Here is a 13701-nt window from a genome sequence, read left to right as displayed (position 1 = left end):
TGCCAATGGTGTAGCATCAATACCCCTAAGAGGAATAGGATTTTCTAATGGTTCAAGAGTAAAACCACAGCGCTTAGCAAATGAGAGATCCATGAGACTCAGGGCAGCACCTGAATCTACAAACGCCATGACAGGATAAGATGACAGTGAGCAAATCAAAGTTACAGACAGAATAAATTTAGGTTGCAAATTACCAACGGTGACAGGACTAACAACCTTAGCTATACGTTTAGAGCATGCTGAGATAACATGTGTAGAATCACCACAGTAGTAGCACAAGCCATTCCGGCGTCTATGAATTTTCCGCTCATTTCTAGTCAGGATTCTATCACATTGCATTAAATCAGGTGTCTGTTCAGACAACACCATGAGGGAATTTGCGGTTTTTCTATCACATTGCACCGAATTAGGTGTCTGTTCAGACAACACCATGAGGGAATTTGCGGTTTTGCGCTCCCGCAACCGCCGGTCAATTTGAATAGCCAGTGCCATAGTATCATTCAGACCTGTGGGAATGGGAAAACCCACCATAACATTCTTAATGGCTTCAGAAAGGCCATTTCTAAAATTAGCGGCCAGTGCACACTCGTTCCAATGTGTCAGCACGGACCATTTCCGAAATTTTTGGCAATACACTTCAGCCTCGTCCTGCCCCTGAGACATAGCCAGCAAGGCCTTTTCTGCCTGAATCTCAAGATTGGGTTCCTCATAAAGTAAACCGAGCGCCAGAAAAAACGCATCAAGATCAGCCAATGCCGGATCTCCTGGCGCCAGCGAAAAAGCCCAATCCTGAGGGTCGCCCCGTAAGAACGAAATAACAATTTTTACTTGCTGAGCAGAATCTCCAGATGAACAGGGTCTCAGGGACAAAAACAATTTACAATTATTCACGAAATTCCTAAACTTAAACCTGTCTCCGGAAAATAGTTCAGGAATCGGTATTTTAGGTTCTGACCTAGGATTTCTGATAACATAGTCTTGTATGCCCTGCACACGAGTAGCCAGCTGGTCCACACTTGTAATCAAGGTCTGGACATTCATGTCTGCAGCAAGCATAGCCACTCTGAGGTAAAGGGGAAGAAGAAAAAAAAAAAAAAAAACTCAGAATCTTCTTTCTTATAATCCCTCTTCTGCAATGCATTAAACATTTAATACTGGCCTGGCAAACTGTTATGACCCCAATGGCGAGGGTCTCAGAGGAACGTGGAAGTCTGCAGAATACAAAAATCCAGCTCATAGGGCAGTGGTAACTGGGTTGACCATATATCTACTCCTAACGCCAACACTAGAAGTAGCCGGGGATCATTCCTACGTTGATTCTAGATGACACGCGCCAGCCGGAGAATCTAGCTACCCCTAGTAGAGGAAAACAAAGACCTTTCTTGCCTCCAGAGAAGGGGACCCCAAAGCTGGATAGAAGCCCCCCACAAATAATGACGGTGAGGTAAGAGGAAATGACAAACACAGAAATGAATCAGGTTTAGCACAGAGAGGCCCGCTTACTGATAGCAGAATAAAGAAAGGTAACTTATATGGTCAACAAAAACCCTATCAAAATCCACACTGGAAATTCAAGAACCCCCGAACCGTCTAACGGTCCGGGAGGAGAACACCAGCTCCCTAGAGCTTCCAGCAAAGGTCAGGATATAGATTAGGAACAAGCTGGACAAAAATACAAAACCAAAACAAATAGCAAAAAGCAAAAGGCAGACTTAGCTGATATAACTGGAACCAGGATCAGTAGACAAGAGCACAGCAGACTAGCTCTGATAACTACGTTGCCAGGCATTGAACTGAAGGTCCAGGGAGCTTATATAGCAACACCCCTAACTAACGACCCAGGTGCGGATAAAAGGAATGACAGAAAAACCAGAGTCAAAAAACTAGTAACCACTAGAGGGAGCAAAAAGCAAATTCACAACAGAGGAGCCTGGAGGGCGATAAACCACCGCCACCCGCAAGGAGAAGGGCTTAAAGAGTCTGACGGCGTGGACTTCAAAGGAAGGAAATGTAAGTGAGGGAACCGGGGGATGACCTGGAAAGCGCATTGTGATGAAAGGAGCAAACCAACACCTCCACCCTGTCTGTTTTCAGGTCTGGTGGTATGTGAAAATTTCAGCCCACCAAACGAGAGAGCGGCAGCGGCGGTGGTGTCTGAGTGCTGGATCCAGGTTTCTGTAATAGCCAGAAGGTTAATGGAATTAGAGAGGAAAAGATATGTAAGTTAGTTTGTTACACACAGACCGTGCATTCCAGAGAGCACAGTGGTAAGCGATAGGAGAAGGCATGGACTGAATGTTAATAAGATTAGCAGGGTTTCTATATGCAGCTGGAGGAGAGTAATGTATGCTGGTGGAGGGAGGGCCAGGGTTGGGGGAGATGTCACCTGCAACTAGTAAAAGGAGAAAAAACAGAAAGAGCAGGTGGTGGGATGATTTGTATGAACGTTTTGAGTGCTGCTTGGAGGTAGTGGCTGGTTTGGAGTGGGTAAGAAATGTCAGTAGAGCCTCAGAGTTATACATGGGAGAGGGGAGAAGGCAGGGGTGGATATGGAGAGAGTGCCCAGAATGTGCTAAAGGGCGGGCGAGTTCTGAGAAAGCAGAAGTAAAAACAAACAAGAAGCAGATTGAAATGATCAATGCATAATGTAGTATGACTGACCAAGAAGCATGATTGTTTGAAAAACTTATGCACCTTACCTGTCTCCTGCCCTGTCCAACTGCCATTGCCTAACTGCCAAGCACTTTATACTGTTGCACTTAAAATCTGTTGCACACGCGACCCCGCGCGCGTGCTATCCCAGTCAGACTAAATATATATGAAATTAAATGACTGCTAGCATCAGAAACCAAATGGCCACAATCAGTAATTAACCAATTAGCATAAGGCCAGAGCAGGCATTACTATGTAGGGTAAACAACGAATGCTGAACAAGGCCATAAAACAGTGGAAAAAAAAGATAGCTTTGAACACTTTGAATCAGAAACCAAAAACAGAGAGAGAGAAAAAAAAAAAAAACAACACAGGAGTGATGGAAGAATTACCATGAGCAAAGCTTGCTAAATATGGTTCTGTTCACACTTGCAGTCAGCACACAAATGGATGATGGAAAAATTACCATGAGCAAAGCTTGCTAAATATGGTTCTGTTCACACTTGCAGTCAGCACACAAATGGATGATGGAAAAATTACCATGAGCAAAGCTTGCTAAATATGGTTCTGTTCACACTTGCAGTCAGCACACAAATGGATGATGGAAAAATTACCATGAGCAAAGCTTGCTAAATATGGTTCTGTTCACACTTGCAGTCAGCATACAAATGGATGATGGAAAAATTACCTGTGTGAAGAAGAGAAGAGAGGAACATCAGCTTCAATGCCATTGTCTAACTGCCAAGCACTTTATACTGTTGCACTTAATATCTGTTGCACATGCGACCCCGCGCGCGTGCTATCCCAGGCAAACAGGATGGAGGAACTTTACCAGGATGGGGCTCTGGATGGGGGACATATATACCAGGAAGAGGAACATGATGGGGGCATATATACCTGGACGAGACCCAGTATAACATTAATTTCATAATGTGGGAGGGAGGGCAACTCATATGTCGTTATAAGAATTAGAACACTTTAAGGGCCCAAACACCTGACCAACATCTGACCAACAAGCAGGTGAGGGGGCAGGCCCAAATTTTGCACCGAGACCCATGAGACGCTAGTTACGCCACTGGTTGCAATGTTTTAAAAACGGACTTTAATCCTGCAGCTTCATATATGTATTTGAGGTATGACTAATCCTGCAGGATTGTTAGTTTGCATACACTTCCCATTATGGTAAGACCAATATGCAGGCTGTCATTTACGGCCAGGGAGTTGTGATTAGAAGATCCGAGGCAGGACCAGTTGGATGAAGAAATGCTCATGATGAGGCACTTCTGAATTAATCATAGAATGATAGAGTTGAAAGGGACCTCCTGGATCATCTGGTCCAACCCCCAGCTCAAAGCAGGATTCACTAAATCATCCCAGACAGAGGTCTGTCCAGCCTCTGTTTGAAGACTTCTATGGAAGGAGAACTCACCACCTCTCATGGCAGCCTGTTCCACTCATTGATCACGCTAACTGTCAAAATGTTTTTTCTAATATCTAATCTGTGTCTCCTCCCATTCAGTTTTATCCCATTGCTTCAAGTCTTTCCTTGTGCAAATAAGAATGAAGATGATCCTTCTACAATGTGACAGCCCTTGAGATATTTGTAGACAGCTATTAAGTCTCCTCTCAGTCTTCTTTTTTGCAAGCTAAAAATTCCCAAATCCTGTAACCATTCCTCAGAGGACATGGTTTGCAGACCGGTCACCATTCTGGTTGCTCTTCTCTGAACTTGCTCCAGTTTGTTGATGTCTTTTTTAAAATGTGGTGCCCAAAACTGGACACAGTATTCCAGATGAGGTCTGTCCAAAGAGGAGGAGAGGGCAATAATGACTTCACATGATCTAGACTGTATGTTTCTGTTAATACATCCCAGAATTGCATTTGTCTTTTTTGCTGCTGCATCACACTGTTGACTCATGTTCAGTTTATGATCTATTAGTATACCAAAGTCTTTTTCACATGTGCTGTTGCTTAGCCCTATTCCTCCCATTCTGTATATGCTTTATTCATTTTTCTTGCCCAGATGTAGTACGTTGCATTTTTCCTTGTTAAAAACCATTCTGTTAGTTGCTGCCCACTGCTTCAGTTTATTTATACCTTTTTGAATCCTCTCTCTCTTTTCTAGTATTAGCTATCCCTCCTAGCTTTGTGCCATCAGCAAATTTAATCAGTGTACCCTCAATTCCTTTTTCCTTTATCTAAACCATTGATAAAGATGTTGAACAATACAGAGCCCAGGACAGAACCCTGTGGTATCCCACTTGAGACATTCTTCCAACTGGATTTGCAGCCATTTACGACCACTGTTTTTGGGTCCGATCACTAAGCCAGTTATGAATTCACCTAACAGATGCCTCGTCCATTCCATACTTAGTCATTTTTTCAATAAGGATGGTGTGAGATACTTTGTCAAATGCTTTGCTGAAGTCAAGATATACTATATTTACAGCATTTCCCTGATCCACCCAGTCAGTAATTCTGTAATGGAAGGAAATTAAAAATAACTCCGGCACACTAGAAGTTCCAAATGAACAATAAAGTTTATTATGTACTTCCAAAATTTCTGTGTTTCATATATTTCATAATAAATTCCGCTCACGGTGAGAGAAAACTGATGCAAAATAGGAATTTAAAAGTTCGGCCTTCTCAACATCCTTTACCATTTCATCATTTTCATCCTGTAAAAATCCTATAGCATCTTTGACATTTCTTTTACTTTTGACATATCAACATAATCCTTTTTTATTGCTTTTGACGTCTCTTGGAAACCTTAATTCATTGTCAGCTTTAGATAATCTGCTTCGTGCCCTGCAGGTTCTGCAGACAACATTATATTCTTTAGATATGCCTCACTCTTTCCATTTGATAAACATAAACACAAATTAATTATTTTCCTACACAGAGAACAACATGTCCTTGTTGAAGAACATCTTCTCTCTAATATTCAGTGGAAATCCTGTCAGCTGGCTCATACGAAATGTAAGTACATATGCTAATTAATGCTATACACAGCTCCAAAACATATTTCCAGTTTGAAGGCTGTAATGTTCATTTATATATAAGTAGGACATCATCCAAAGTGAGACTAGCTCACAATTATATTACAACATTAATATGGATATTCACTGAAACACAATTAGTATACCTACTCAAAATTCGTGAATAAACCAAATCAAGAGATGTATATAAAATATAGAATTTTATTAAATCATAATATTAAAATATAAAAGACAAAAAAGGGGGGGGGACCAAATGACAACTTATACAGAAACCAGGGCACACAGGTTATGGCAATGGGTACACTGACTAAATAACATGATTCCTGAAGTTTTAGCATATGCACACATTACATCTTTTTCTTGTGGATTCAGCATGAAAAAGTGCTTAATATAATGAACGTTGATGCAGAAATGTCAAAGCGATTTACTGTGCATATGTTCAGTCTTCAAAATCTGTGAAGCAGCTAAAAGGAGTGACCTGGCTATTCTACTGGTGGCCACTGTTCTATATGTAAAGACACCGTCAGCAAAGCCGCCTCAAAAACCACTATAAAGACGACAAAGAATAATGCTTCAAGAAAAATAACACTGCATTTTCTTGAAGTGAAACTACTGCAGGAAAATGACTGCCGAAGTTTCCCTGACCGTCTTTTAGGCAACCGATGTCTTATTTCCAAGTACAAAACAGGTTGGATTTTCAGTTTTCCACTTTAAAAAACTCTGAGCATGGCCATAGGAAATGTTTGCATGGATTTTTCTAAGGTGGATGTTTTTTCAAAATCCACTTTAACCCCTTCACGAAATGCGCCATATATATACACTGAGCACTGCCATGATGAAATGCAGGGGTCAACTCTATATTGAGAGCTGACACCCTGCAGCAATGCCCATGATTGGTGACAGCACCAATCATGGGCGTTTAACCCCTCTGATGCAGCTGTCACTAGTGACAGCGACATTGAGGGGCATCGCAGAGACAGGGAGCGCCCTCTCTGCTTCCATTCTCACAACACAATCCACAGTCGCCAAAAGATGGCCATGGGGTAACCCTAGGGTCACCACGGGGTCACCCAGGGATGGTGGCCTGTAAGCTCCTGTTCAGAGAGACGCTGATTAGTGTTGAGGGAACGTGGTCAGATACAGTGTTGTCCGAGCATGGTTCAGTGCTGGCAGAGTTTCTTCAGCATGCTCGAATACTATGTTTGAGTCGCTGTGGCTGCATGTCTTACAGCTGTACGACAGCAGCAACACATGCAGGGATTGCCTGTTTGTTATGCAATCCCTGCATCTGTTGCGGATGTCGAACAGCCACGAGATCTGCTGCCGCAGTAACTCAAACATAGTATTCGAGTACACCGAAGATACTCTGTTAGCACCGAAGCATGCTCGGGCAACACTTTATCTGACCACGTTCCCTCAACACTAACGCTGATCTAATGCCCTACAATGCAAAAGCATTGCAGATTATTAAACCAGCAATCAGGGCAGGGACAATTCATGTCTGTTCATCCTATAAAGTGGGATGAACAAAGAGCTAGCACTCGACTGTAGATGGAATTTGGCGGTGCAAGTGAACGGAGTCCGAAGACCCCAAGAACTCCAAGAGAATCAAATCACTGCACTCGTCTTAGTTCAAGTCAATTTTGCTGAAGTGAATATTTTTATTGAAGGTGAAGACGAAACAATAAGGCAACAAAAAAATTAACGTTTCGGCCACTCGGTGGCCTTGATCACAAATGATGCCTTAGTAGGTTGTTCGTATAACGTCTTATGATAATAGAGTAGAAAATTCAAAACTAGAGGTGGCCCAGATTTCTCCCAGAAAGTGAAAGAAGGGCCTTTAATTTCAATTGCAACTGTCCAGGACAGTGTATCAGTGGTTTTGAGACATCTGTCATATGTTAGATTGTCTTAGTCTTCTTTCCCTTTTAGCCCATATCTTATAGTCCTGAGGGACCCAGAGGTGGGTAGTGCTAGGTTTGACCACTTAGTATAGGGTGGATGTGCCTATTGAAAAACGGATTGGTGGCGCAGTGTGTGCGCGATCCGGGGCCGAGGAGACCGTTTGGTTGGTCCTGTGGGGAGCGCTGACACAGACCGTGTCCTGGCGGTGGAGGCGCTCCCAACAGGACCAGCCAAACGGTCTCCTCGGCCCCGGATCGCGCACACACAGCGCCACCAATCCGTTTTTCAATAGGCACATCCACCCTATACTAAGGCATCATTTGTGATCAAGGCCACCGAGTGGCCGAAACGTTAATTTTTTGTTGCCTTATTGTTTCGTCTTCACCTTCAATAAAAATATTCACTTCAGCAAAATTGACTTGAACTAAGACGAGTGCAGTGATTTGATTCTCTTGGTATTCATCCTATAAAACTGACCCACTAGTTAACCCCTTCAGTGAACACTTAAAAAAAACTAAATAAAAAACAAGGCAAAAAAACTATACTTAATCTCAATACCACTGAATAAAAAGTGGAATAAAACGCAATAAAAAAGATGAATTAATATAAAAATGGTATAACTGAAAACATCATTTTGTGGAAAACTAAAAAAGTTATAGCTCTGAGAAAAAAGCAATCCAAAAATATATATTTTTTTCTATAAAATTGTTTTTATTGTGTAAAAGTGCCAAAGCGGAATAAAAATAAAAACTCCAAAACAATTCCTGAATTGCTGTTTTTTCTACATTCAGTCTGCCAAAAAACAGAATTGAAAGCGATCAAAAAATGTCATGAGACCGAAAATAGTACCAATAAAAACGTAAACTCGTCCCACAAAAAATACATGACTGTTGTCAGAAATATGGAAAAATTAATGCTAACTAAATACGGCGATGCTAAAACTTGTTTTTGCAATAAAAAGCATGTTTTAGTGTGACAGCAGCCAAACATAAAAACCAGATATAAATCTGGTATCGCTATAATCACACCGACCCAAAGAATAAAGTTGTTTAATCATTTATACCGCACGAAGAGTGGCATAAAAAATAAATAAAAACAATTCTTCACCTGCTGTTGATTTGTTCATTCTGCCTCCCAAAGATCGCAGTAAAGCTTAGCTCACATTTATCCTGAGCATTTACACCAGGGTTTTCGTGTAAAGCTGAGATAAACAAGATTCAGATGGAAGATTCCCTATAATGAGGCAGATGGAGTCACAGTGGGTGCTATCTGACCTGTGATCCGACACTTTCTGTCTTTTTAGGTGAACATAAAAGTGCTGTCCGCCACTTCTGTGCACTTCTGAAAAGAGTGAAAAGACTGAATAGAGGCCAGACACTGTCCAGAGTATCTCTGCTGCCTCAATATAGCGAGTGACTCCCTCGTGGGTTTCATTTGAATCACGTCACTCAGAGATTTAGATGGAAACCCCAATATAAGTGCTCAGTGTAGAGCGCAGGATAAATGTGATCCCAAATATTATGTACAATGTTCCCAACAAAAGTTTCAACTCAATCCACTCTTGTCCTTCATCTGTTAATAGAAATATAGGGGGCTTCCACGTTACTGGTAGTACAAAGGCTCTGGAATAGCGCTATAGCTCCCTGCCCCTAAAAGAAAATTCAGCAAAATCTGTGCTCCCAAATCCAAACGCCCCCTTCCTTCTGAACCGCAGAGTGTGCCTAAACCACATTTAGCATCCACAAGTTTGGCATTTCTGCAGTGATGACAGACTGCCTAATTTAAAGGTGCGTGTTTCCAGAAGCATGTGCTAGGCACCAAGATACTGAACACCACAATATACTGGTGACTACAACTTACTGGGCACTACAATGGCAGTTTGCAATATTCACTCAGCAACATCCACTGTTGCTTGTTTCTGGAAAACACCAATGGAGTAAAAATCATCACTACATCTGTAGTTAAATTCCCAAAGGGGTATAATTTTAAAAAAATGGGGTCACTTGAGGTGGATTCAACTATTCTGCAGCTATTCTGCACTTACAGGCTCTGTATATGGAATCCGCAAACTATTCTAGGAAAATCTGCACTCCAGGAGGCAAATAGCGCTTCGTCCCTCCCGAGTCTCGCCGTGTAGCTAAGCAGTACTGTATAGCCTGTGATGTAGCGATGTCCTTGCTGTGCAGTGAATAGGCAGTGACCCATATAAAGTTCAAATAAAGTCTTGTTTATTTCACAGCATACTCACAAACCGGAAAAAGTAAGCAAACAAGTCCTTCGGTATGCAGCGGGAAAATATAACAACAGTCCACAATCCGTTGCCGTGAACATATTACACCCCCCATGTAAGCTGGGGTGTCAGGCTTTTCAGGCTCTGCCTGTCCCGTGTTGCACCACACGGACAGAGCTCCTCATAAAGCTCCTGCTAGGTCTGACTCCCAGACCAACACTGACACACCCAAACTCTCTTGCAGGTTTTTTTTTTCCTTCCTCCAGATTCTATGGCCATGGGCCACTATAAGATCTGGGCTGGAGGAAACGGACCAGCCCCACTACCTTCCTGCAGTCCGTTTCAAAAATAAAAGCCCATACCGGGTTTTCCTGAATAATTTCTGGGTCAAATAACTTGATCCAGTTCACACTCACTTTTATTGAGCACAGGGCACTCCAGCGGATCTAATATGCTTCTAAGCACATCCTGGGGGATACATAGCGACCCTCGCATATGACACCGGTCACTGCCTTACAAGCCACATATGAAGTATTTCTACATTCAGACACCTATTGGTGCCATTTTTACCCATTTCCCAGTGTGAAAATATAAAATCTGGGGCTAAAACAACATTTTGGTGTTAAAAATATAATTATTTCTTCTTCGCTGCCCAATGAAAAATTCTGTGACACAACTGTGGCGTCAATATGATTACCTCACCCCTAGATTAATTCATTGAAAGATGTAGTTTGTAAAATGAGGTCACTTATGGGGGGTTCTGCTGTTCTGACAACTCAGGGGCTCTACCAATGTAACATGTCAGCCTCAAACCAATCCAGCAAAATCTGAACTCCAACAAGGAGCTTCTTCCCTTTTGAGCTTTGCACTGTGCCTCAAATGTAGTTCTCAACCACATATGGGATATCAGTGTACTCAGGCTAAATTGCACAACAAATTTTGGGGTCTATTTTCTCCTGCTATCCTTGCAAAAATGTTAAAACTTGGGGCTAAAAAGTTTTTTATGGGAAAAATATATTTGTTTTTTATTTTCAAGGATCAACGTTGTAAAATTCTGTGAAGCACCTGTGAGTTCAAGGTGCTCACCACACATCTAGATAAATTCCTTAAAGGGAACCTGTCACCTGAATTTGGCGGGACCAGTTTTGGGTCATATGGGCAGGGTTTTTGGGTGTTTGATTCACCCTTTCCTTACCCGCTGGCTGCATGCTGGCCGCAATATTGGATTGAAGTTCATTCTCTGTCCTCCGGAGTACACTCCTGCACAAGGCAATATTGCCTTGCGCTGGCGTGTACTCCGGAGGACAGAGAATGAACTTCAATCCAATATTGCGGCCAGCATGCAGCCAGCGGGTAAGGAAAGGGTGAATCAAACACCCGAAAACCCCGCCCATATGACCCAAAACCGGTCCCGCCAAATTCAGGTGACAGGTTCCCTTTAAGGGGTCTTAGTTTCCAAAATGGGGTCACTTGTGGGGGGTTTCCACTGTTTAGTCACATCAGAAGCTCTCCAAACGTGACATGACATTCGCAGAACATTGCATAAAAATCTTCGTTGGACAAAGTCACTCCATCCTTTCTGAGCCCGGTCATGCTCCCAAACAGAAGATTTCTTCCAGATATAGGGTATCGGCATACGCAGGAGAAATTGCACAACAAATTTCATGGTGCATTTTCTCTTGTTACCCTTGTGAAAATAAAAAAAATTGGGCCAAAAAGAAATTTTTTGTGGGAAAAATGTGATTTTTTTATTTTCACAGTTCAACGTTATAAACTTCTGTGAAACACTTGGGGGTTCAAGGTGCTCACCACAACTTAATAAGTTCATTGACGGGTGTAGTTTAAAAAATGGGGTCACTTGTGGGGGAATTCCACTTCTTAGGCACATTAGCAGCTCTCCAAACGCAACATGGCGTCTACCGATGATTCTAGCAAATTGTGCATTCAAAAAGTCAAATGGAACTCTTTCCTTTCCAAGCCCTGCCGTGTACCCAAACAGTACTTTTTCCCACATATGGGTTATTGGTGTACTCAGGCGAAATTGCACAACAAATTTTGGGGTCCATTTTCTCCTGCTACCCTTGTGAAAATAAAAAAATGAGTATAAAGTAACAGTTTTGTGAAAAAAAGTTAAATGCTCATTTTTGACACATTCCATTAATTATTTTGAAGCACCTGAAGGGTTAATAAACTTTTTAGAATGGTGTAAATTTTTTATATTTTCTGTCATGTAGACCCCTCAAAGTCACTTCAAATGTGATGTGGTCCCTAAAAAAAAGGTTTAGTAAATTTTATTGTAAAATGAAAAATTGCTTGTCAACTTTTCACCCTTATAACGTCCTAATAAAAAAAAATATATGTTTCAAATATTGTGCTGATGTAAAGTAGACATGTGAGAAATGTTATTTATTAACTATTTTGCATGACATAACTCTTTGATTTAAGGGCATAAAAATAAAAATTTAGAAAATTGCTAAATAAAATAAACAAATAAACGCATAAAGGGACACTGGTCAGAATTGAAAAAATTGACCTGGTCAGGAAAGTGAAAACAGGCTTTGGGGTGAAGGGGTTAAGTATTGAATAAACTTATAAGTCATTTTAATATAAAAATCACCCTCCTATCTATTCTGCGAGTGTCTTTCCAATAAGATCTTAAAACTGCACTGTGAAATAAACAGCGGCATGTTAGTTCTTTGATGAGGATTCTTTGTGAAATTTATACTAAAACTTACATTGTGGTCAAATGGCTGCAAAAAAATAGACTATCTCTACCTCACAAAACCTATGTGTAAAAATGAACCTTATAAAACACCCCTTCATTTTCAGGATTGATGAAGGTCCTGGCACTTAGATCCCCACCAACTGGAATAGGGTGGCATACTGCAGTGATTACCATAGTTTGTCAACAATTCATGAATGTGTCTATATAATAAAGAAAACATTGCAAGTGATATTGTAATCTCTGATGGGCATATATTGGGAAATATTGAAGAAATGGTTATGTCAAAATTGTACAAGGGCTGGGGCCAAGTTAGCTAAATATACTAGTCATTGAGCTAATATTTATTTCCAATGTTGGAAAAGCAAGTTGCTTTTTGCATTAATTTCCATTTACTTGCCCATTCAGGGTTTATTTTCACTAGTTGGTCCTGTTGCGCTGTGCATTGATGACCAGTCATAGATCAATAGAAATATTGGGGAAATTTTAGATAATTTACACTTTCTTGATTCCATTGTAATAAAAGGTAATAAATAAACGATTCTCATTGCCTTTTCTGCATTCACCAGACATTGAATGAAGCATCAAACTATCAATCAGCCGTTTTACAGCTATCAAACACGCCAATAATTGCTGAGATGTACATAACTGTTGCTGGAGTAAATTCAGGAGAAGGTGCAAGTATTACTAGAGACAGACGTGGTGTGGCTTATGTTGAACATCTAAATGCCACCAATGGAACGTAAGTTGCACATATTGATGACTATCAGGAATGCTTCTGTATGCAGCCTTGTTTTTCCTGTCAAATATCCGGAGACTTCTGATTAGTGCTCTGAACTTAACCTAACAGGCTTAGGAAAGGGCAGAGGGAACCCTCACCTCATTAAGGCATTTACTGCATTCTTTCGGGGCTCTTAGTATCTAAAGCTTTCTCAATGGGCCCAGAATGCATAAAAAATAATAATAAATATTCCCCTACTAGACTGGTAATAATTGACAATAATGTTCTGCTTTGCTGCTGGTGATAACCACTGGGATCCTGGCTTCCATTACCAGTTGTGATGCAGCGATTGCTAGCAGGTTGGGGAATACTCGCCTGGCAACAGGATAAACATAGACAGTCACGCTTCTCCACATAAAAACAGTCTATTTGGTTTATTTACACATCATAAACCACTTGAGGCCATGTTATA

General features: G+C 41.2%; 1 protein-coding gene across 2 annotated transcripts in view; it reads left to right on the top strand.

Annotated features, from left to right (window-relative positions):
- The window catches only part of LOC143787440 (N-acylethanolamine-hydrolyzing acid amidase-like), a 169747-nt gene that overhangs the window by 31541 nt on the left and 124505 nt on the right, over positions 1-13701 (top strand). For both annotated transcript variants that reach the window (XM_077276176.1, XM_077276166.1), the window contains exons 5-6: positions 5555-5631; positions 13078-13250. In XM_077276176.1, the coding sequence (XP_077132291.1) occupies positions 5555-5631; positions 13078-13250 (250 nt within the window). The remainder of the gene's footprint in view (positions 1-5554; positions 5632-13077; positions 13251-13701) is intronic.

The sequence above is a fragment of the Ranitomeya variabilis genome, chromosome 1 (assembly GCF_051348905.1).
Source record: "Ranitomeya variabilis isolate aRanVar5 chromosome 1, aRanVar5.hap1, whole genome shotgun sequence".
NCBI lineage: Eukaryota > Metazoa > Chordata > Amphibia > Anura > Dendrobatidae > Ranitomeya > Ranitomeya variabilis.
This window is presented reverse-complemented; position numbering and strand designations above follow the sequence as displayed.